The sequence below is a fragment of the Dreissena polymorpha genome, chromosome 1, assembly GCF_020536995.1.
Source record: "Dreissena polymorpha isolate Duluth1 chromosome 1, UMN_Dpol_1.0, whole genome shotgun sequence".
NCBI lineage: Eukaryota > Metazoa > Mollusca > Bivalvia > Myida > Dreissenidae > Dreissena > Dreissena polymorpha.
The window spans coordinates 52,542,416-52,568,416 of NC_068355.1; the positions used below are offsets into that span (position 1 = coordinate 52,542,416).

The 26,001-nt window shown below is 36.6% G+C and overlaps 1 protein-coding gene across 5 annotated transcripts in view; it reads left to right on the top strand.

The window, feature by feature from the left end:
* Nucleotides 1-26,001, top strand: part of LOC127880842 (sodium- and chloride-dependent GABA transporter ine-like) — an 81,741-nt gene that overhangs the window by 45,744 nt on the left and 9,996 nt on the right. For all 5 annotated transcript variants that reach the window (XM_052428316.1, XM_052428299.1, XM_052428306.1 and 2 more), the window contains 9 exons: nt 5,126-5,258; nt 11,157-11,291; nt 11,531-11,634; nt 13,263-13,387; nt 13,645-13,757; nt 16,978-17,118; nt 19,342-19,441; nt 23,425-23,525; nt 25,348-25,518. In XM_052428316.1, the coding sequence (XP_052284276.1) occupies nt 5,126-5,258; nt 11,157-11,291; nt 11,531-11,634; nt 13,263-13,387; nt 13,645-13,757; nt 16,978-17,118; nt 19,342-19,441; nt 23,425-23,525; nt 25,348-25,518 (1,123 nt within the window). The remainder of the gene's footprint in view (nt 1-5,125; nt 5,259-11,156; nt 11,292-11,530; nt 11,635-13,262; nt 13,388-13,644; nt 13,758-16,977; nt 17,119-19,341; nt 19,442-23,424; nt 23,526-25,347; nt 25,519-26,001) is intronic.

Genomic DNA, 26,001 nt, shown 5'->3' on the forward strand with positions numbered 1-26,001 from the left:
CACCACCACCACCATTCACAGTGACAAAAAACGTATTCACACAATGGCTGCTACTACAACTTATAGCCCATATAGGGGGGCATGCATGTTTTACAAACAGCCCTTGTTTCTATGGGATTTTAACCACAACTGTTCATGTTTATCTCCGACACATATTTTTAGGTCACCTGTCATGAAGTGACACGGTGAGCTTATGTGATCGTGTGATGTCCAGCGTCCGTTGTGCGTGCCTGCGTGTGTCCGTGCGTCCGTCCGTCAACAATTTGTTTGTGTAGACAGTACAGGTCACAGTTTGCATCCAATCTTGATGAAATTTGGTCAAAATGTTTATCTTGATGAAATCCGGTTTGGGATTGTATTTGGGTCATCTGGGGTCAAAAACAAGGTCACTAGGTCAAATAATAGAACAACCTTCTGTAGACAATAGAGGTCACAGTTTTCATCCAATCTTTATGAAATTTGGTCAGAATGTTTATCTTGATGAAATCTGGGTTGGGATTTTATTTGGGTCATCTGGGGTCAAAAACTAGGTCACTAGGTCAAATAATAGAAAAACCTTGTGTAGACATTAGAGATCACAGTTTTCATCCAACCTTTATGAAATTTGGTCAGAATTCTTGATGAAATCTGGGTGGGATTGTATTTGGGTCATCTGGAGTAAAAATCTAGGTCAAATAAATATAAAAACCTTGTGTTGACAATAGAGGTCACAGTTTTCATCCAATATTTATGAACTGTGGTCAGAATGTTTATCTTGATGAAATCTGGATTGGGATTGTATTTGGGTCAGCTAGAGTCAGGAACTAGGTCACTAGGTCAAATCATAGAAAAACATTGTGTAGACAATAGAGGTCATAGTTTTCATCTGATCGTAATGAGTCAGGTGAGCGATTCAGGGCCATCATGGCCCTCTTGTTTTAAATTTTTCCCTTAAAATATTAAGATGTTTTCATTAAGAGGGCCGATACTACGGATACACATGCTAATGTCAGTGATGTGCAGTAAATAACTAAAAATTTTAGTTGTGCGAAAATAAATTGTTTAGTTCTTTAACTACTTGCAATATGTTCAGTAAGAGATTTCGATCTACAAATTAATGCAATAACAAGCCCCAATTGCTTCAGCTAAAGACATCCTTCATTGATTCCCTTTTTGAGCTCACCTGAGGTGAGCATTTGTGATGGCCTTTTTGTCCGTTGTGTGTCGCCCGAAATGCATTGTCATTATTTAACTTGTGAACATTTATTGTCCTATCTTCATGAAATTTAGTCAGAACATTTGTCCCAAATATATCTTTTGACAAGTGTCAAAATGGTTCCAGTTGGTTAAACAACATTCTTTCCAGGGGGCGGAGCAGTTTTCCTTATATGGTTAAAGAAAAACCTTGTTAACACTCTAGAAGTCTCATTTATTGTCCAATTTTCATGAAACTTTGTCAGAACATTTGTTTTCGAATAATGTCTAGCATGATTTCAAAAATGCTTCAGGTCTGTTGTAAAACATGGCCTCCAGGGGGCATGCCATTTTTATACGCCCGTATAAAATACGGGACGTATTATGTGAAACCCCTTGGCGGGCGGGCGGGCGGCGGGCGGGCGGCGGGCGGAAGGCATCACTTTGTCCGGACTCTAATTCAAATTGTATTCATCCGATCTTCACCAAACTTGGTCAGCAGTTGCATCTAGTTGATATCTAGGCCAAGTTCGAATATGGGTCATGCCGGGTCAAAAACTAGGTCATAGGGTCAATAAGTGCATTTTCAAAGGGGCCACTTTGTCCGGACTCTATTTCAAATTGTATTCATCCGATCTTCACCAAACTTGGTCAGCAGTTGCATCTAGTTGATATATAGGCCAAGTTCGAATATGGGTCATGCCGGGTCAAAAACTAGGTCATATGGTCAATTAGTGCATTTTCAACGGCGCCACTTTGTCCGGACTCTAATTCAAATTGTATTCATCCGATCTTCACCAAACTTGGTCAGTAGTTGCATCTAGTTGATATCTAGGTCAAGTCCGAATATGGGTCATGCTGGGTCAAAAACTAGGTCAAAGGGTCAATTAGTGCATTTTACTTTGTCCGGACTCTAATTCAAATTGTATAAATCTTATCTTCACCAAACTTGGTCAGTAGTTGCATCTAGTTGATATCTAGGCCAAGTTCGAATATGGGTCATGCCAGGTAAAAAACTAGGTCATAGGGTCAATTAGTCCATTTTCAACAGCGCCACTTTGTCCGGACTCTTATTCAAATTGTATTCATCCGATCTTTACCAAACTTGGTCAGTAGTTGCATCTAGTTGATATCTAGGTCAAGTTCGAATATGGGTCATGTCGGGTCAAGAACTAGGTCATAGGGTCAATTAGTGCATTTTCAACGGCGCCACTTTGTCCGGACTCTAATTCAAATTGTATTCATCCAAAACTTTTAAACAACTTTTTATCCTGCGTCAAAGTGGTATGGGGGTATAAGTCACATTCAGTGACAAAGCTCTAGTTGGGATTGGGAACATAGCCGAATTTCGGCTATAAAATCGGGCAAAAAAAACCCCTGATATAGCATGATGTCCACTCTCTCTTATTGAAGTAGTTTTCGTCTGATCTTCACCGAATTTAGTCAGATGTTACGTCTAAATGATATCTAGGTCAAGTTCAAACATGGGTCATGCCGGGTCAATAACTAGGTCTCGAGGTCACTCAGTGCATTTCAAGCATTGAGCATGGTGTCCAAAACCTTCGAACGGGCGTATCTTGTGACAGTTTGACACTCTTGTTCCTAATATGGCTAAAATAAAACCTTGTTTACAATCTAGAAGTCACATTTATAGTCCAATTTTCATGAAACTTGGTAAGAACATGTGTCCAAAAAATATCTTCGCAAGTTTGAAAATGGATCCAGTTTGTTAAAAAACATGGTTGTCAGGGGTAGGATTTTTAGCTCGGCTGTTTTCGGAGAAAACCCGAGGTATTGTCATAGCCAGCTCGTCGTGTCGTCCGCTGTCCAACGTCCTACGTCCGCCGTCTCACGTCCGCCGTCCCCGTCATGCTAAAACCTTAACATTTTGTTAAAGTTTTGAACATTGCCTCTAAAATCAAAGTGCTATTACCTACAACTTTGAAGCTTCACATGAAGCTGCACAATGATGAGTTCTACATGCCACACCCTTTTTTGGGTCTCTAGGTCAAAGGTCAAGGTCATTGTGACCTCTAAAAAAAAAAAAAAATCTGACAAGCTTTCGCAGCCGAGCGTGGCACCTGTTATGCGGTGCTCTTGTCCTTATATGGGTATAATATTTAAAAACTTGTTTCTTCATGAAAATTAGTCAGAAAATGTTTTGTAATGATATATTGGATGAGTTCCAAAATGATTCCAGTCTGTTAAAAAACATGGACACAAGGGGAAGGGGTATTTGTCCTTATGTGGCTATAGTGAAACCTTGTTTACACTCAAGAAGTCACATTTTTAATGCAATCAAAATGAAAGTTAGAACACATGACTTCTCGGATGAGTTCTAAAATTAATCCATTTTGTTGAATAACAAGCTTGCCTGGGGCAATTTTCATTATATGGATATTGTTTAAACTTGTTGACACTATTAGCCACATTTATTTGACATTCTGCATGAAAGGTGGTCAGAACATTTGTCCCAATTAAATATTGGCTGAGATTAAAACTGGGTCATAGGAGCTCAAAACTATGGCACTTAAAAAAGCAAATTAATACTCTTGAAGTCACCTTTTTGGTTCAATCTTAATGAATCAGCTTGCACTTTCTCAGTATAGTCTAGTTCAGTGTTCTCTGAGCATCAGCAGCCATGTGGTTTTCCCCAGTAATTAGTAATTTTTGCGCCGGCTACTTTTCCCCCAAAAAATATTAATTCTAAACTACGCAACAAACCCCTATTATAGTCGCTTAGTGCTTAGTCGCTGGCTACTTTGAAAATATACATTGCTTCTAAAATATTTATGGAGGACACTGGTCTAGTTCCTTTGGATCTCAGGTAAGCCGTAGGGCCCAAATTTAACATCACTAAAAATAAAAGACATACAATTTTTATTTGAAGGAAATTTTATCTAAAGGAAATATCTATAATATTGTATTTAACATATTTTGAAATCAACACATTTATTCTATTTCTTGTTGGGATGTATACTTTTTAGGCCCCTGAAGGAGGGCATATAGTGATCGGACTGTCCGTCAGTCCGTCACACTTTGCGTTTAGGTTTTGAAAAATGCTCATAACTTCTATGTCGCTTCAGATAGCAATTTCATATTTGGCATGCATGTGTATATGGACAAGGCCTTTCCATACGCACACAAATTTTGACCCCTGTGACCTTGACCTTTACTTAGGGTCCGCATTTAGGTTTCGAAATCTGCATTTAGGTTTCGAAAAAAGCTCATAACTTCTATCAAGCGTTTATAGGGGGCATAAGACATCCTATGGTGACAGCTCTTGTTATAAAATAGTTTATGCAAATTTAATAGGAAAGGAAGTACATTTGGTATTTTTATGCGCCTGATAGGGTGGCATATAGCAGTTACACTGTCTGTCTGTCTGTCTGTCTGTCTGTCTGTCTGTCTGTCTGTCTGTCTGTCTGTCTGTCTGTCTGTCTGTCTGTCTGTCTGTCTGTCTGTCTGTCTGTCTGTCTGTCTGTCTGTCTGTCTGTCTGTCTGTCTGTCTGTCTGTCTGTCTGTCTGTCTGTCCATCTCACTTTTGCGTTTAGGTTTCGAGAAATGCTCATAACTTCTATGTCCCTTCAAATGTAACCTTTATATTTGGTATGGATGTGTATATGGACAAGGCCTTTCCATACGCACACAAATATTTACCCCTTTGCACCTTGACCTTGAACTTAGGGTCTGCGTTTAGGTTTCAGAATCTGCGTTAGGATTCGAAAAAGCATTTTTCGGGGGCATATGTCCTCCGATGAAGACAGCTCTTGTTTAAATATCTTTTTAAATTTTGTATTATTTATATTTACTCCTATGATTCAATATACATTCCAAATTATGTGCCATTAAGTTATTAATTTTAAAACATACTTTAATTTTATTTGTCAACATCACACGTACTGCATTTACATCCTTACATTGTAAATTTTGTCAATTGTGTTCTTTGTAGGAGCCGTCTCCTTCAGAAAACCTCCGGTATTGACTCCCCAGGGGCACTGAAATGGGACCTGTCCCTTATTCTGCTGTTCTGCTGGATCCTGGTATACTTCTGTTTATGGAAAGGGCCAAAACTGACAGGCAAGGTAGTAATTTATATACCTTAAGCCTATGTTAGGATCAATTGTTTGTATTACAACCTATCATAGTAATTAACGCTTAATACACTGCAACTCCATTATATTGCAGCTTGCAGAGTCTTGGGATTTGTTTCCCAATCAAACATTAGTAAATCATTAAAAGTTATGTGTACATGGCCACGGTTTTTATCAACAAATGAATTTAAATTAAATGGAATAGTTGCAACATGTTCAAACTATGTTATGAAATCAGGCAATAATAAACTTATTTTCCTGTGTATTTATACTAACTCAAGTTACTGTACAGAGTAATTTGCAGCTGGCCCTTTCATATCAACAAACTGCAATAATATCAAAGTAAGAATCTCTTACTAAACTTTGATTTAATAATTCCACCTTTACATACCTTATTGAACAAAGCACATTGAACTTCTTAAATAAGAACCCTAAACACTCAAACAGGGGGCTGTTTCATAAACGTAGAACAATTTCAACTTACGAGAGAATTTTGTAATCTGAATAAGTAGACGAACTAGCTCGCCATGCTCGTCAAATATATACGGCCCTTGAGATGCCAATGTAATTAATTAAGTACTGAAATTTTTTAATCATATGATATGGACATAAGCAATTATGTATCTTCGAAAAATGTATTGAATCGTAAATGGGTACAACAATGTTTATTGAAACGGTCTCCAGATGTTTTTCACACCTTTATTGATGTTGAATGAAAAATAACCAATTTACTTTCTACTGTTTTTAGCTCCACTGGCCAAAGGCCAGCGGGGCTTATGTCATGGTCCTGTGTCCGTCGTGTGTGCGTCCGTGTGTGCGTCCGTGCGTGCGTGCGTTTACTTTTTCTTTAAACATCTTCTTCTCCTAAACTACTGGTCCAAATCTGATGAAATTTCTCAGGAATGTTCCTGTGGTGAACCTCTTTAAAATTTGTTCAAATTATGCCCCTGGGGTCAAATTTGACCCTGCCCCGGGGATTCAAAAAATTGAAAATTTGCTTATATAAGGCCTATTTTGTGCAAACTTTATAAATCTTCTTGTCCATAACCATTAGGCCTAGGGCTACCAAATTTGGTATGTATTGACATCTTATAGTCCTCTACCAAGTTTGTTCAAATTATGCCCCTGGGGTCAAATTTGACCCTGCCCCGGGGGGGGGGGGGGGGGGGGGGTAAAAAAATTGAAAATTTGCTTATAAGGCCTATTTTGTGCAAACTTTAAAAATCTTCTTGTCCATAACCATTGGGCCTAGGGCTACCAAATTTGGTATGTATTGGCATCTAATAGTCCTCTACCAAGTTTGTTCAAATTATGCCCCTGGGGTCAAATTTGACCCTGCCCTGGGGGGTCAAAAAATCAAAAATTTGCTTATATAAGGCCTATTTTGTGCAAACTTTAAAAATCTTCTTGTCCATAACCGTATGGCATAGGGCTACCAAATTTGGTATGTACTGACATCTTATAGTCCTCTACCAAGTTTGTTCAAATTAAGCCCCTGGGATCAAATTTGACCGTTCCCCAGGGGTCACAAAATTGAACATATGACGTTTACCAGTGGAGATTACTGCGGCTGTTTGGCTGTGACCAACAACAACATCAACATCTTGTAAACATGAGATAAAACCCTGTCATTTAGTGCCATTTTAGGTCAGATGGTGACTGCTTACAAAGGCATTGAAGTAAGAACATGTGTTATGAATGTTTTTCTTATAAACTGAAAAAAGTCGGGTTTTATTTAAATATGTCGAAAGTGACCATATATCCGGATGAAAATATTTTGGATGACATGTTAATTTCATGTCTTTTTTATAGTGTTAAAACCAGTTTAATAATATATTATTGATTTAAAAAACACAGCTTCCATGAACATAATTATTTCAAGGAAAGTCAATATATGATACTGCACGGTAAACTCAAACTTTGTATCGAAGAGAAGGTGTTGAAATTAATGAAGTGCAATGTCTTAACTATCGTATATGCTGCTTTTTAATAACTAAGATTCATTGTTCCATTTGTGAATCGTGACTGATCATGAATTGTTGAAATGATTGTCAATTGCTCAACAATCCATATATATTTCTGACCATTTTATAATTTTCTTAATATAAGTTATGAATTGATCTTAGAAGTCAAATGTATTACTTAATTAAATACATTTATAAATATAAAGAAATAGTCTTTAGATTATCATAATATTCTCAGGCTTGTTGGTCTTAGGGATGTGTGGGTTGATGAGCAATTTCTCCTTTTATCACAATTATTTCTACCCTACCTGATCATTTCCTTCATATTCCATTTTAATTCAATTGACGTCTGCAACCTCTTTCAAATTGGGAAAGTCCAAAATGTGTTGTTTGGTAAAGGGTTAAGGAATTTTGATTCCTATGGGTCTTGTGAATCTGTTTCAAATCAAATGCGTAGATTTGATCTTCAGCATCTAAAAATATGTGAAATAGAAAGAACGACAATATATTTTGGAGAGATAAATGTACCTACGTTATAAGCAATGAGGACCTGTGCAACAATTCCCAGGCTTTTTTGTCTGTTTAGTTAACACGGTAGTAACTTTTTCCATATATAAAAATGCTCATCCTTCCAACTTTAAGCGCCCAGTGGGACGAGGGATAGAAAGAGAAAGTCACAATTTGCTTGAGTACATTTCAACCCATGCGCATGACACGTTTTTTTCGCAAAGAAAAAACAGTGGAGCGATGCAGGGCCATCATGGCCCTCTTGTTTTTAAATTTAAATTGATTCTTATTGGTTAATTAGTCTATTAAATTAGGCAAGCTGTGAGCACCACCATCTTTGAATGTTCTTATTCCTAGGATATGTACATTTGAACTAAATCCATGCATAATATGTTAGTTTGTTGAATAAACTACCTCAATATTTATCTAGCAATTGAATTGAATCTTCTAGTATTCCATCAACATTTAAATGCAGATGTGCATGGCTTTCATTTATGAGTTATGTACCCTATGCTTGTTTTAGGTGTTCTAATCATAAATTGAACATTGAACTTGGCAGGCATTTTAACGTACAGTGCGAAAACCGACGAACATGCTTATTTTGTTTAACAAGATTTGACGTACCTGTATTGAAGAACGAATTTCATGCGTTCTTTGAGTGTCCACAGTACACTGATATACGAACAAATTATTTGTATAATTGGTATAACGGCCAAAGAAACAAAACGTCATTTAATATCGTAATGAGCAGCACTGATATTTCTGTTATAAAACAATTAACATTCAATCTTACGAAATAAATGAATGTCATTGGGACTATAAATTTACCTTGATTACAAACTTTGTTATGTAATATTTATTGTTGTATAATAGTGTGTATTTGTCAAAACAAAAGTGTAAAACCACAATTTATACAAGGTGGCATATATCAGTTTATAATGTATCTGTAAATGAATGCTGTATTTGGGGCCGGAGGCCTTTATTTACATGATATCTAATAAATCTTGAAATGTTGAAAATCTTAAAATTATAAAGTGCAGACGCGCATGACTTTTTTTTCACATGCACTGATGCTTTCATTTCTGAGTTATGTACCCTTTACATCAGCAATAGCTGCTGTTCCTCTGACAAAGGTATTTGTCTCATTTGTTAACCAGGTTTTCCGAAGGAAAAAACTGGTTATTAGATTGGCGAATGCGGGCGGGCTGGCTGGCTGGCGGGCTGGCTGGCGGGCTGGCGGGCTGGCGGAATAAGCTTGTCCGGGCCATAACTATGTCGTTCATTGTCAGATTTTAAAATCATTTGGCACAATTGTTCACCATCATTGGACGGTGTGTCGCGCGAAATAATTACGTCGATATCTCCAAGGTCAAGGTCACACTTTGAGTTCAAAGGTCAAAAATGGCCATAAATGAGCTTGTCCGAGCCATAACTAAGTCGTTCATCGTCAGATTTTAAAATCATTTGGCACATTTGTTCACCATCATTGGACGGTGTGTCGCGCGAAATAATTACGTCGATATCTCCAAGGCCAAGGTCACACTTTGAGTTCAAAGGTCAAAAATGGCCATAAATGAGCTTGTCCTGGCTTTAACTATGTCATTCATTGTGAGATTTTAAAATCATTTGGCACATTTGTTCACCATCATGGGACGGTGTGTCCCACGAAAGAATCACGTCAATATCTCCAATGTCAAGGTCGCCACGACTAAAAATAGATTTAAAAAAAAAAAAAAAATTACAAAGGGGGTTAATTTTTTTTGGTCATTTCAAAAGTTCAGTTTGAGTTTTCTCCCTTTATCAAATTTTTTTTTCACAATGAAAACCTGGTTTTGTGACAATTTTGTCCCTTGTTTAAATGTATATTTATGTTTTTAACCAGGTTTCAGGGGTGGCGAAATCTCAAAAAACTATACTTGTCCACGGACAACCATTTAGGAAATTTAACTTGCCCGTTGCTGAACTACACTTGTCCGTTAATGTTTATATAAATTATAAACGCATTTATTGATTAATGTTAAATAATGTGGAATATATGAAAAAGAGTATGATTTGCTTGTTTTGTTTATAATTGTATTTCAATGGTACATTCATTATAGCAGTATATTATAAACAATATAAAGACTTTCTCAAACTTTAAAACTTGCGAAGCTAGTATTATTAAAACATGTGCTAAACATAAGTACATTGTAATCTTAACAAATTAAACTAGTCCAATATGTGGACCTCATCAGACTGAGGCTCCGCTACTGGTAGCAATTTGATTATATAAACTGGAAACCATTGAAAATCTGTTAGCCAAGTTTCTTGAAAAGTTCTGGTGCTTTTACTTAGATCCTATTTTTAATCATAATATTTTTAGTTTTTTGGGAGGTGGGCTGCTCAAAGCTTCGGGTTTCTGCTCCGTTGTTGAAGATTGAAAAAAAGTTTCATCTTTACCATTAAAGTCGTCTTAAATAACAAGGTAGACCGTGTTTTGATTATCTTAGATTGATACTTTTTATTTCCGTCTGATTGTAAAAATAAAGAAACCAGTCTGTACACTGTCTAACAGTCGGGCCGAATGTTGAAAATGCGGCATGCTCCCGGTCTCTTATATAATAAGGGCGATCACTGCGCAGGAAAGTGCACGTATTTTAGCTTGATTGCTCCGCAAATAGCATTGACAATGTAATCGCGTGTCAACATCCGGTTTTGTAAAACTTCATTACGGCTTTAATACAATGTATTTTTGTATACCTGGACGCGACTTTTAAAAAACTTGTTGTCCACGGACAACTTAATTGAAAAAAGTCAGTTGCCCAGACAAGCAAATGTACGACTCGGGCAACTCGGACATTTGATTTCGCCACCCCTGGGTTTTCCGAAGGAAAAAACTGTTTATTAGATTGGCGAATGCGGGCGGGCTGGCTGGCTGGCTGGCGGGCTGGCTGGCGGGCTGGCGGAACAAGCTTGTCCGGGCCATAACTATGTCGTTCATTGTCAGATTTTAAAATCATTTGGCACATTTGTTCACCATCATTGGACGGTGTGTCGCGCGAAATAATTACGTCGATATCTCCAAGGTCAAGGTCACACTTTGAGTTCAAAATGGCCATAAATGAGCTTGTCCTGGCCATAACTATGTCATTCATTGTGAGATTTTAATATCATTTGGCACATTTGTTCACCATCATGGGACGGTGTGTCACACAAAAGAATCACGTCAATATCTCCAATGTCAAGGTCGCCACGACTAAAAATAGATTTTTTTTAAAAACAAACTTACAAAGGGGGTTAATTTTGTTTGTTCATTTCAAAAGTTCAGTTTGAGTTTTATTCCTTAATCAGATTTTTTTTTCACAATGAAAACCTGGTTTTGTGACAATTTTGTCCCTTGTTTCTCTTTATAATCTTGAGGTGTGTTGTTACACTCTAGGTTGTGTATTTCACTGTCACATTCCCATACGTGGTGCTGCTGGTTCTCCTGATACGAGGTTTGACACTGCCTGGGGCTGTCAACGGCATCCTCTATTTCATTGTGCCACGTTGGGAACTCCTCCTGAATGCAAATGTAAGTCATTGGTGAACTAGACTAAGTCTTGGTCTGAAAGCAGAAAACAATCCTTGATATTGGAAGATAATGTTTTTTTATTCAAGTTGATGGTAGATGGTGTTATTAAGAAATGAGAATTCATAACGGAACATGATTTTAAGCTTTGTTGCCTGATTTCATATTTTAGATCATTATATACTTGCAAACAAACTACACAATTGTACCCAAAGATCTTTTATGTTGGAACTTGTTCACAGGTGTGGGTGAATGCCGCTGCTCAGACCTTTAACTCACTTGGTATTGCGTTTGGAGGCATCATCACCATGTCCAGTTACAACAAGCGTAACAATAGGATACTTAAGTATGGCCATGTTAAATTGATTGGTTTATTGTTGATCTTTGGTGTCACGTCTGTATTGATTGTTTTCCTTCGTAGTAATGTTAGTTTTATTTTGTGAATATTGTTAGTTAAGGCTTGAAAGAAGAACTGGGAAAGGTACTTGAACTTACCAGTAATATTTTTTAATTTGCAGGTTTTGCATATAAGCTGATGTGAATGAACATTGATCAGAAATGTTTATTATAAGACAATATAGGTTCTTAGAATGCATAATACTTGAAACATGTTATTTTTAAGGCTTCTATGTGTCCCAAGTATTTCAAGTCAAATTTAAATTTGACAATAACAAACAGTAGAGGCTTTAAAAGCAAACTATGACTTATCAAGAGAAAACTTGACCATGTAACAAGTGTTAAGTATTTGTAACATTTGACATCACAAAAAATACCATAATTGTTTGCTGATTAGCATGGATTTTGTGAGGCATCAATATGTGATATAATAGAAACTGATAATTACTCAGGAAACCTTTTTTTTGCTCACCTGATCACAATAAATTTTCTTTACCAAGACATTATATGAGCATATAAATACACATGAACAATTATCAAACCCCTTGCTACACATTTGAGAAGGTTATACAGAACACATCATGGACCCATGTCTGTTTTTCCAAGTTTTTATCAAGTCATAGTCAGTGGGGCTACAAGCCGTGTCTTTATTGATTTGCCACCATGCCCAAACAAAAGCTATGTATTGCCAGTGCCCTTCTATATATTTATGTTGCCCTTGGTGATAACTTTTTGTCTGATGCCAGTTAGTGACAAACTGATAAGGTCAGCTGCAGAGCCAGTAGGCTTACTAATTTGTGCAAAGATGCAATAAAATTTTGTGCTCTTGTTTGAAAATTATGATGGATAAACATTAATTGTTTGCCGTGTTCCTTGTATGGCTATAATAAAACGACATGAGGGCCTTAGAAGTCATATTTGTAGTCCATTTATCATTAAACTTGCCAATAACATTTTTTCTAAAGATATCTTGGATAAGTGTAAAAATTGTTGGCAACAGTTGAAAAAAATGGCACATGGGGGTGAACTCTCTAACAGTCACATTTTTTGCCTAGTCATGATGAAACATGCTTTATTGATGTATTGAGGGGAAAATTGTCCATGGGAAAGATGGCAAACAGGGAGCAAGGCAGATTTCCTTATGGTTATAGTGAAATCTTGTAGATAGTCCAGATGTCAAATTTTTGCCAAATTATCACGAAACTTGCTCTGATTTTTTGTTCCAATCATTGAGTCATATTTGAAAAAGTTCTAGTCTATTGAAAATCATAGCCCCTGAGAAGGGGGGGGGCAGATTTCCTTATTTGGCTAAAGTGAAGCCTTGTGAATGACCTAAAAATGCTATTTTAAGTCCAATCATCATAATTCGTGCTCATGTACATGTGCATGTTTCAATTATATCTTTGTGTTTAAAAATGGTTTTAGTCCATGGTTACCAGAGAGGTTTAAGTGCAGTTTTTCCATGTATGCCTGTAATGAAATCTTGTGACTGCTACTTGTTTGGATAAGTTAAGGGCCTCAGGTAAGCATTATAGGGCGTTTTACCATAATGTCGGAATTTATTGTTGTGCACTGCAGGGATGTACTTGCGATAGGGCTGCTGGATGTGTTCACATGTGTGCTGGCAGGCTTTGCAATATTCTCTATCCTTGGGTACCTAGCACACAACCAGGGCAAAGATGTCCATGATGTTGTCAAAGAAGGTCTGTTTAATAAAGAGTCAGTAATTTAGTTGTCTGTATTGATAAGAAAACAGTGTGTGTTTTTTTCTTTTTTGGCTTATTTGACAATTAGATTTTTTGCATGCTTTAATGAAGAAGACCATAAGCCATGTCCATGGATACACAAGAAAACAGCATTTTGTGTTTTGTTTTCTAGAATACATGTTTAATCTTTTGAATATTTACATAATATTATGTTTTACTATGTTTGCCTCTGCAAGTAACGTTTTTATTTCCAGGGCCAGGTCTTGTGTTTATCATCTACCCTGAGGCGTTCACCAGCATGCCTGTGTCTCCATTGATATCAGTACTTTTCTTCCTCATGCTCATCACCCTTGGAATAGATAGTCAGGTGGGTTTGGTCTTGGTTATAAATGTCTAAGTGTTGTTGATGATTTATAATTATGTGTTGTTGGCATGGTATTGATGGTTGGCAGTCTAGAATACCATTGTTTGATGTTGAGGTGAAACACTCGATGTTCCAGATGTTTCTTTTTGACCATGCTTTCTGTTGAGCACAACATTTAAAATCCCATAAACACTCAATATCAATGAATATTTCGTACAATATTTGAAAAAATAAAGTTAACAGATACAAAATCAATGTTCCTTATACCAATAGCTAAAATTTCAACACTTGATGTTGTGTGGAAACATAGATTTAATGCGATACAAAATACTCTTTATTATTTTTGTGTGTCACAATATATTCCATGTGAATTTCTGGCTAGGATATCCGAACATTCACTAGGGAGCGTGAGATTGGCTTTGGGCAGCTTCACAAGCTCAGCCTAGTTCTCATGAATACATCGTTGTTCTGACGCTGCCAGAAGCAAGTCTCGCATTCAAACGTATAGTTTGGATATCGAGGCGGGAAATAAACAAGGAATATATTCTCGCACAAAAATAAAAACAAGCATTTTGTTTCTTGTCATATCTATGTAACCAGACCACATCTTGCATTAACATTTAACGAACACTGATTTTTTTACTGGTTAACTTCATTTTTACGAAATATTTTGCGAAATATTTGTTCAGTTTTAGTATTAATGTTCCTTAAATATTTGATGTTTAAACAAATGTTTCTTCTACCATTTTAATCCTTAATACTCATCAAAATTATGGGGGAACCTAAGAGTAAAATGTGTAAATTATTTATATGCCTTATGGTTATTATTATAAGTTTGAAATATATTGAAAAAAGACGATTGGGATTTGATCTGTGTATATCTTTCTAAATAGATGACATGCTTCTTTTTAACTTTTATAGACATAATTGTTCTCTGCCACATTTTGATTTATCTCACTTACTTTTCCTATTGTTAAATCAACTTACACGTTCTCGCATAATTTTACCACAACAAAACATCGAGTTGTAATATATCCTGATGGGGTTATAGTTCTTAATGCACTCTTCCGATGGGTCTAAAAATATTAACACTGGTTTTAAAACTCGATACAAATTTACTGAAAGGTATGCAAAAAATGTATGTAGATGATTGCTTAATTTTCAGCTGATATATGCTTATAGTTCTTGTCTGTCTGTCTGTAAACAATTTGTAAACATCTTCTTCTACTAAACCATTGAGCCAATTTCAACTAAATTTCATGTGGAGCATCCCTAGGTCATGGGACAAAAGAATTGTTAAAAAAAATTTGATCACATAACCAAGATGGCCGCCATGACCATATCTGGTAAAAACCTTAAAAAATCTTCTTGTCAGAAACCGCTCATCAGATTTTCAAAAAATTTCACAGGGATGACCTTTGAAGGCTCCCCTGAAAAAGTTGTTCAAAGAAATTTGATTCGTCAAAAACCATGGCAGCAGGAGCTCGTTGAACTTTGCATGTTTATTCGTTTTTGCCTATTTTGTGAAAACTTTCAAAAATCTTCCACATTTTTTGTCCGATCCTTTCCAAATTTGCACAGTGTCTTTATATCAATGAGGACACGAACCCTACAAAAAATGAGCATTATTGGTCCATGAAGTACAGAATTACCTCCCCTTAAATTGAGAAAATGGTGTTTATGCAATAAAGTTCAAATTTTTCATCCAATTCTTTCCAAACTTGTAAAGATTTAGCATGGTTCAAACAAGGGAAACAACTACGGTTTATGCATGTTCTTTTTATTACAGATTTGCCTCCCTTTAATTCATTCAAAATCTCATTTTACAGCAGAGATTCCAAATCTGACCTGTAAATGAGCCACATATTTACTGCCAGTGCTAGGTTACCTTTTCCCATTTGATCATTCTTAAGTATTGGTCTTGTAATGCTGCTACTGCTTCTGCTACTGCTACTGCTACTGCTACTACTACTACTACTACTACTACTACTACTACTACTACTACTACTACTACTACTACTACTACTACTACTACTACTACTACTACTACTACTACTACTACTACTACTACACTACTACTACTACTACCACTACTACTACTACTACTACTACTACTACTACTACTACTACTACTACTACTACTACTACTACTACTACTACTACTTCTACTACTACTTCTAGTACTACTACTACTAGTACTACTACTACTACCCACCACACCACCACCACCACCACCACCACCACCACCATTACTACTTCTACTACTACTGCCACTACTACTACTACTTTTACCACTACTACTACTACTACTACTACTACTACTACTACCACTACTACTACTACTACTACTACTACTACTACTACTACTACTACTACTACTACTACTACTACTACTACTACTACTTACTACTACTACTACTACTACTTCTACTACTACTACTACTACTACTACTACTACTACTACTACTACAACTACTATTACTACTACTACTACTACTACTACTACTACTACTACTACTACTACTACTACTACTACTACTACTACTACACCACCACCACCACCACCACCACCATTCACAGTGACAAAAAACGTATTCACACAATGGCTGCTACTACAACTTATAGCCCATATAGGGGGGCATGCATGTTTTACAAACAGCCCTTGTTTCTATGGGATTTTAACCACAACTGTTCATGTTTATCTCCGACACATATTTTTAGGTCACCTGTCATGAAGTGACACGGTGAGCTTATGTGATCGTGTGATGTCCGGCGTCCGTTGTGCGTGCCTGCGTGTGTCCGTGCGTCCGTCCGTCAACAATTTGTTTGTGTAGACAGTAGAGGTCACAGTTTGCATCCAATCTTGATGAAATTTGGTCAAAATGTTTATCTTGATGAATTCCGGTTTGGGATTGTATTTGGGTCATCTGGGGTCAAAAACAAGGTCACTAGGTCAAATAATAGAACAACCTTCTGTAGACAATAGAGGTCACAGTTTTCATCCAATATTTATGAACTGTGGTCAGAATGTTTATCTTGATGAAATCTGGATTGGGATTGTATTTGGGTCATCTAGAGTCAGGAACTAGGTCACTAGGTCAAATCATAGAAAAACATTGTGTAGACAATAGAGGTCATAGTTTTCATCTGATCTGAATGAGTCAGGTGAGCGATTCAGGGCCATCATGGCCCTCTTGTGTTTTGTATTGTGTCTTGTTTTCAGTTTGCCTCAGTTGAAGTGATTGTTACAACCATACAAGACCATTTCAGCCTTCAAGTGAAGAAGTACCTCAAGAGGAAGGAATTCCTCGTACTGTTAGTCTGTTTGATCTCATTTCTTTGCGGCCTGCCAAATGTTACTCAGGTAAACAAGTCAGGTATATGATGGAAATCCTTATACAAATCAATGTGTTTTATTTTCTCTGGAATATAAGCATACAAACTTTTCCATGTAGGATTTGAACAAAAAATTGTTTTCTTTAATTGCGTTTATTTTCTTCTACATCAGCATGCCAGCTAATTAAAATACAAAAACCATGAAAAACAAAATACACACTGTGGCATAAACTGTGTTAATTAACAATTTGTGCTTATACTTAAAAATCTACCTTAACAATTTAATGATAAGCTGTACTGCATTAGGGTTAACATGAAATGTTAAATGTCAGCTAAGATCAGAGTGTAATGTTATGTACACTAATTGTTTGTTCGGATCTTACATTTGTTGATTGGTCTATTCACTAAATCAATAAAAATCAATGTCTCACACTAAAAGTGACTGCAGTAACTCATTTAGACTATTTAAATGCAAACAATATATCATGTTTAGATACGCAAAGCAATTTTAGAAAAAGATTTGTATATGTATTCCATTCTGGGTTTCCAATATTCCATTCTGGGTTCCCAATATTACATTCAGGGTTCCCAATGACAAGTTGTCTCCTCTAAATTTTGCCATTAAAAAAAAAATTAAGGTAATTTTATTGAACACAATTCCTTGTTGGACTTGCCACCTTAAGATAACCTTCATAAAATATTTATTATTTTAAACATTATTAAATCTTAGCCTAAAAGCTCTTAACAGAAGGAATTATATGTTTTCTGACAATTCATAATATTTAATAATATAAAGTGTTGTCAGCATAAATTTTAGTTTTAGGATCACTTTAATGTATGACAACAATTATATGTTTAGGTCGCTTGAGCACAACGTGCTCATGGTGAGCTTTTGTGATCACCTTTTGTCCATTGTGCGTTGTGAGGCATCAACATTGCCTTGTTAACTCTCTACAGGCCACATTTATTGTCCTATCTTCATGAAACTTGGTCTGAAAATTTGTCCCAATAATATCTTGTAAGATTTGGAAAATGGTTCCCATTTGGTTGAAAAACGTGGCCGCCAGGGGGTGGGGCTTTTTTCCTTATGTGGCTATAGTAAAACCTGGTTATCATTCTAGAGCCCATTTTGTCTGATCTTTCTGAAACTTTGTAAGAATATTTGTCCCAATGATATCTTGGATAAGTTTGAAAATGGTTCCGGTTGGTCAAAAAACATGGATGCCAGGGGGCTGGGCATATTTCCTTATATGGATTTATATGGCTATAGTAAAACCTTGTTAAAGGGGCCTTTTCACAGATTTTGGCATGTTTTGAAGATTGTCATTACATGCTTTATATTGATAAATGTTAACATTGGATATAAAAAGCTCCAATAAAAAAATCAAGAATAAAAAGAAAAAAAAGGTAACCCTCAGCAGGGCTCGAACCACTGACCCCTGGAGTCCTGGGGTAAAAGTCTCCCACTAAGACCACGCGGCCATCATTATGAATACAATGACAGGTGTATGTTTGATACATATAACCAATCCTCGTAGTTTCACAAAATATAACGACAACAACAGAACTCACCAAATTATTAATTCGTTTCGCGTTGCAACGCTTTTTAATGTTCGGGTTTTTAAATCGTCAAAAGATGCATATAATGGCTATTTTAGAGCATGGTAAATGTTCAATATTACTGTTTCCTCACAAATATCATAACTAAAATGAAAATTTGCCAATCTGAAACAACTTTTTTCAATTTTAACAATTTACCCAAATGTGAAAAGGCCTCTTTAACTCAGTAGTTAATTGTAAAGTTAATAAACTGGTAAATTGTTAAGAAATTCATATAGACTATGTGTTAGGGCTGCTCTTTCAATTTATGCTGTGCTAGTAAAAATATTATAAGTTATGATAGCCAGAACATGAATGTATGTAAGTCTTAAATGTTGTCTTATTTAGTATTAATAATGACTAGAAATTGCTTTTAGATATGATTTATCTGTATGAACTGGATTATCAGGTAGCGAATAACCATGTTTGTTTCAAGTTATCAATTTTATCAGGTTTATTAGTATCTTTGGCGATAAGGGTTTTGCAAATATTTTGACTAAAAGATTCAGGTTTAAATCAATAAATGGCATACTAAGTACAAAATGCATGCCCTATTTCAGATTTGAAGGGAAAGAAGTGAATTATATGCATCAGATTATGGAAGGTGATGTTCTAAATGTAATTTATTAAGTATAACTCCATTATGTTTCAGGGTGGTATATATTTCTTCCAACTCATTGACAACTTTTCGTCAGCCATGTCTCTCATGTATCTGGCATTCTTCGAGGTCATAGCTATCACATGGATCTATGGTAAGGCTGCCATTATCTCTTATATTCCACATATGATGCTTGATATTTGAAATAAAAAAAGCCAAAATTGCTTCTGTATCGTTAGACAAGTGATTGAAAATCCTAACAAGCTCTTAGGTAATCTGTAAATTACAAAATTTAATGGAACCTTAGGAAATCAATGTTTCTTTGTAGTTTGCTCAAAAGTACATTTATTATTTTGATATTACTTTAAATCATAATGATATGTTCATTTTTAGCGAGGCTGTTTTCGGAGAAAACCCGAGGTATTGTCATAGCCTGCTCGTCGTCCGCTGTCCGACGTCCGCCGGCGTCGTGCTAAAACCTTTACATTGGCTCTAAAATCAAAGTGCTTCCACCTACAACTTTGAAACTTCATATGTAGATGCACCTTGATAAGTTCGACACGCAAACTTCATATGTAGATGCACCTTGATGAGTTATACACGCCACAACCATTTTGGGTCACTAGGTCAAAGGTCAAGGTCACAGTGACCTCTAAAAAAAAAAAAAAAAAATTCTGACAAGCTTTCACAGCCGAGCGTGGCACCCGTTATGCGGTGCTCTTGTTCTTAATATTGTACAGTAGAAGATACAAAATACCTGACCAAGAACACGCAGACAATTAACAAAATATCCCATTTGCATCATTTTTATGTCCACCACCACTATAGTAGGGGACATATTGTTTTTGCCCTGTCTGTTGGTTTGTTGCTTTGTTTGTTTGCGCCAACTTCAACATTTGCCATAACTTTTGCCATTTTGAAGATAGCAATTTCATATTATACCCCCGTCACACCGGACTGGCGTCCTTACGGCGACCCAGGTTCTGTTAAGGACACAATAGTCTTAGTAGGAAGGTGGTAGGGTCGCTGTAAGGTCGCCATGGACGTCGTGCGGTCGCCGCTAAAACCCAAAGAAAATGATAATTGACTGCAAGGCGATCGTACGGCAACCTTTTTGCGACTTTAGTACGTCCTTTGTACGTCAATTGCATCCTCAGAATGACTATAGCGTCCTTACTGCGACTTCATTGCGTTCTATGGCGTCTATTGTGACCCTACTACGACTATGGCGTTCCTACTGCAACCCCAGTGCGTCTTTAGGGATGTATTTAGGACGCCGTGAGGAAGCGCAGAACACCATAAACCAGGACGCTGGTGTGGCGGGAAGGTGAAAAACAGCATTTTTACGGAAAAAGTCATTGGCGTCCTTACTACGACAATAAAAGTTTTCCAGAAACACAGTCTTAAGTCGCTGTAAGGACGCCAGTCCGGTGTGACCGGGCTTTTAGGCATGCATGTGTATCTCATGGAGCTGCACATTTTGAGTGGTGAAAGGTCAAGGTCATCCTTCAAGGTCAAAGGTCAAATATATGGGTCAAAATCGCTCATTTAATTTACACTTTTGTAATATTGAAGATAGCAACTTGATATTTAGCATGCATGTGTATCTCATGAAGCTGCACATTTTGAGTGTTGAAAGGTCAAGGTCATCCTTCAAGGTCAAATATCAAATATATGGGGACACAAACACATCTTGTTTAACATCCCCTGAAATTGATTTCTTTTATTGTATCAGTAAAACAATTATTTAAATTGTAAAGCACTTGGGTCTCTTTGCATTTTCAAAAACGAGTTATGTAAGTGCACAAGCTGGGATGGTTAAAGAAATGTCGCCCTTCATAGTCCCTTTGTTATCTTTGTACAGTTAAAATTGAACATGGGTAAGTTGACAAGTAGCAGGCAAGTTTCACTTTCTGCATTTTCTGTTTAATATAACTGGTTTTCTCAAGATTTTTATGAAAAAAGAAATGGCGCTGTTGAGTTGACATTTATTAACCAGGTTTTCCGAAGGAAAAAACTGGTTATTAGATTGGCGAATGCGGGCGGGCTGGCTGGCTGGCGGGCTGGCTGGCTGGCGGGCTGGCGGAATAAGCTTGTCCGGGCCATAACTATGTCGTTCATTGTCAGATTTTAAAATCATTTGGCACATTTGTTCACCATCATTGGACGGTGTGTCGCGCGAAATAATTACGTCGATATCTCCAAGGTCAAGGTCACACTTTGAGTTCAAAGGTCAAAAATGGCCATAAATGAGCTTGTCCGAGCCATAACTATGTCGTTCATCGTCAGATTTTAAAATCATTTGGCACATTTGTTCACCATCATTGGACGGTGTGTCGCGCGAAATAATTACGTCGATATCTCCAAGGTCAAGGTCACACTTTGAGTTCAAAGGTCAAAAATGGCCATAAATGAGCTTGTCCTGGCCATAACTATGTCATTCATTGTGAGATTTTAAAATCATTTGGCACATTTGTTCACCATCATGGGACGGTGTGTCCCACAAAAGAATCACGTCAATATCTCCAATGTCAAGGTCGCCACGACTAAAAATAGATTTAAAAAAAAAAAAAAAATACAAAGGGGGTTAATTTTTTTTGGTCATTTCAAAAGTTCAGTTTGAGTTTTCTCCCTTTATCAGATTTTTTTTTCACAATGAAAACCTGGTTTTGTGACAATTTTGTCCCTTGTTATTATTATTATTGCATGTTACAATTTCCCATTTCCACTCACATAGTCGGAGTAGAATTAGACAAATTGAGCTCACCTTACGGCAAAGTTCTCTGGCTGTGGCAGGTGACCGGAAATTTATGCCCATGATAAACAATGTTTGAAGTAACTGTAATCTGAACCTCTTCAAAAATGTGACAATAACTTTTGTGGAATTGTATGGGTCTTTAGACCCAAATGCCATACAAAATTTTATGTCCAAAGTCTTACATCTAAAATATATTCAAGAAATTGTGACACCAGACTTAAGGGGGGAAACTAGTTTTGAAAAGCCCTTTTTTCTGTTGGCTTTCTTGATTCTTTATTCACATTTAAATGCACACGAATGCATACTTACGCGTGATTGGTCATTGTCGGCTCGTGTAAATGTACCCCGGGTACTCTAAAGTATACTTTTATGTATCCCGGGTACAGAAAATATGTGTGGTAAAACACACTAAGAAATACAAAACAAAATTCTCTTTGAAAAAAAAATCCTCAACATGCGTACTGAGTAGGAGTTTCGATATTATAGAGGCTTTTTTAACAGAATAAGGATATAAATATGAACATAATTAAATGTTAATAAATAGCCGACAATGACCAATTAAGCATGATTAGAATTTCTGAGTACGTGTATATTTACCGTACCCGGGTATATTTAAGTATACTAAAGAGTACCCGGCTTACATTTAAGTATTAACGGAGCCAATAATGACCAATAGAGCCATACTTACTATAAGCTAAATAATTATGGAAGTCTTGGAAAACCTTAGTTGCTATGTTTTGGTTCAAATATAGAAACGCGTTTCTGAACACGCGAGATATTGCCTGAAATATGGATGAAAAACTGTTATACAATAAGAATATGCATTCAAATATTGAAATTGAAACAAAAGTTGTGGATTCTTGACTTAAATAAGTTTGCTGTACTTTTATGAATGCATGATGTTTTCTTATTGAATAAAGAGATTAAACTGACAGAATATCACAAGGTAAAGAGTACTTACTTATAGCTGTTGAAGCACTATGGTTTTTGTTAATTTCTTCAAAGGATGTTTTTTTATGCTCCCCCTAAATTTTGGGGGGAGCATATAGTCGCCGCTTCGTCTGTCCGTGTGTGCGTCTGTTTGTCCATGCACAATGTTTGTCAGGGCTATTTCTCAGCAACTTATGACCGGAATTCAATGAAACTTTATGGGAAGCTTCACTACCAAGAGGAGATTTGCATGTTATCAGTGGGTTCTGGTCGGATGATTTTTCACAGGGTTATGGCCCTTTGAAATTTTGAATAAAAAAATTATTGTCCCCCCAACTACTGGGCCCTCAAGATGTTTCCTTTTATCTGAATATATAGTGCAATATTGTAAAAAAAAAAAAAACTTTGGGGAGCATCACCCGTCTCCGACGGTTTCTTGTTTAATTCAGGAGCACGTCGTTTGGCAAAAGATGTTGAGATGATGACTGGTGTAAGGCCAAACATTTTCTTTGTTGTTTGCTGGTATGTCTTCTCACCTCTTCTCATACTGGTAAGTTTCTTACTTATCAATTATTTGTATTACAGTCTTAAAATTGTATTATATATATTTTTTTCTTTTACGAATCAAACAGTATGTGTTAAAAAGTGTCAATTTAAGCGATGCTTTTGTAATAATTGCAAAAAGGATCAATAACCATTATCCAGTAAGACTTGCAATATGTTATTATTAGCTTTTCTTCATCTACCGGTGTTTCCATTTATATATATGTATATATGTGAAATAATAATTAGGAAAAAAATTCAGCATTTATTATGTACATATGTTCATTTCATTATTTAAAAGCCATCTATTCTTAGATTGTTTATTATCCCCGCCGATTTTTTTTTTCGGAGGGGATATAGTAATTGGTCCTTTCCGTTCGTCCGTCTGTCTGTCAGTCCTAAACTTTGTCCGGAGCATATTTCTAAATCTACTGAAGGGATTTACTTGAAACTTGAAATATAAACAGATGGCAAGTAAGAGAAGTGCAATGACTAAGAACCATAACTCTATATAGCTTAGTTTTTAGCTCACCTGTCACGAAGTGACATGGTGAGCTTATGTGACCGTGTGATGTTTGGCGTCTGTATGTGTGTGTGTGTGTGTGTGTGTGTGCGTGCGTGTGTCCGCCAACAATTTGTTTGTGTAGACAGTAGAGGTCACAGTTTTCATCCAATCTTTATGAAAATTGGTCAGAAGGTTTATCTTGATAAAATCTGGGTTGGGATTGTATTTGGGTCATCTAGGGTCAAAAACTAGGTCACTAGGTCAAAAACTAGGTCACTATGTCAAATAATAGAAAAACCTTGTGAAGACAATAGAAGTCGCAGTTTTCATCCAATCTTTATGAAATTTGGTCAGAATATTTATCTTGATGAAATCTGGGTTGGGATTGTTTTTGGGTCATCTGGGGTCAAAAACTAGGTCACTAGGTCAAAAACTAGGTCAAATAATAGAAAAACCTTGTGTAGACAGTAGAGGTCACTGTTTTCATCCAATCTTTATGAAATTTGGTCAGAATGTTTATCTTGAGGGTTGGGATTGTATTTGGGTCATCTGTGGTCAAAAACTAGGTCACTAGGTCAAAAACTAGGTCAAACAGTAGAAAAAAATTGTGTAGACAATAGAGGTCACAGTTTTCATCGAATCTTTATGAAATTTGGTCAGAATGTTTATCTTGATGAAATCTGGGTTGGCATTGTATTTGGTTAGTCAGGTGAGCGATTCAGGGCCATCATGGCCCTCTTGTTTAATTATCTCCCTTTATTTAATTTCAAAGTAATTTTTTTTCTGAAGCATAACTCTAAATCTACTGAAGGGATTTACTTGAAACTACAAATATTAACTGATGGCAACTAGGAGAAGTTCAGTGAACTTGAACCATAACTCTTTTGGCCGTAGTTTTTTAATTATCTTCTTTTATTTTATTTATATTTTATTTTATTATAATTTTATTATTTTAATTTCATTTGATAGTAAATATTTTAGCTTTTCAGGTGCCATGTTTTACAAATATTATTCTACTCTCTAAAACAAATGTTGTCATACAAGCAAACACATTTTGGCGGGGATTTGGCACTACTGTGACAAGCTCTTGTTTTTCAATAATTTCACATATGATTTTTCCCAGGATTGTGCTTAGTTTTCGTGCTTAGTATTTCCCCATTCAGATTGCATCGTATCTGGATGTCCAGTATGGTATGGTATTTGCCCCATTCCCATTTCTGAATATAGTCTGTTGCTTTCAGTATTTGCCCATTCCTATGGCAACCTGCCAAGGGATCTGGATTTGTATTCTGTTGCAATCATTATTTTGCTATTCCAAATGCAGGGTATCTGGATATTCAGCCTGGTACAATACACACCCTTCTCTATGGCTGGTTACGAGTATCCAGGCTGGGCTATTGGTCTAGGCTGGTTCCTGGCTGCTCTCTCCATTGTCTGCATCCCAGCAGGCATGATACATGCTGTCCTCAACAGTAAGGGGCAGTCACTCTGGCAGGTTGGTGGAAATATCCATGAAATTCATGTTTGCTATCTGAAGGCCTGTTGCAATTACATTCCGTGTTATTTGTAAGCAATTTTTATACGCCCGTATAAAATACGGGACGTATTATGTGAAACCCCTTGGCGGGCGGGCGGGCGGCGGGCGGAAGGCATCACTTTGTCCGGACTCTAATTCAAATTGTATTCATCCGATCTTCACCAAACTTGGTCAGCAGTTGCATCTAGTTGATATCTAGGCCAAGTTCGAATATTGGTCATGCCGGGTCAAAAACTAGGTCATAGGGTCAATAAGTGCATTTTCAAAGGGGCCACTTTGTCCGGACTCTATTTCAAATTGTATTCATCCGATCTTCACCAAACTTGGTCAGCAGTTGCATCTAGTTGATATATAGGCCAAGTTCGAATATGGGTCATGCCGGGTCAAAAACTAGGTCATAGGGTCAATTAGTGCATTTTCAACGGCGCCACTTTGTCCGGA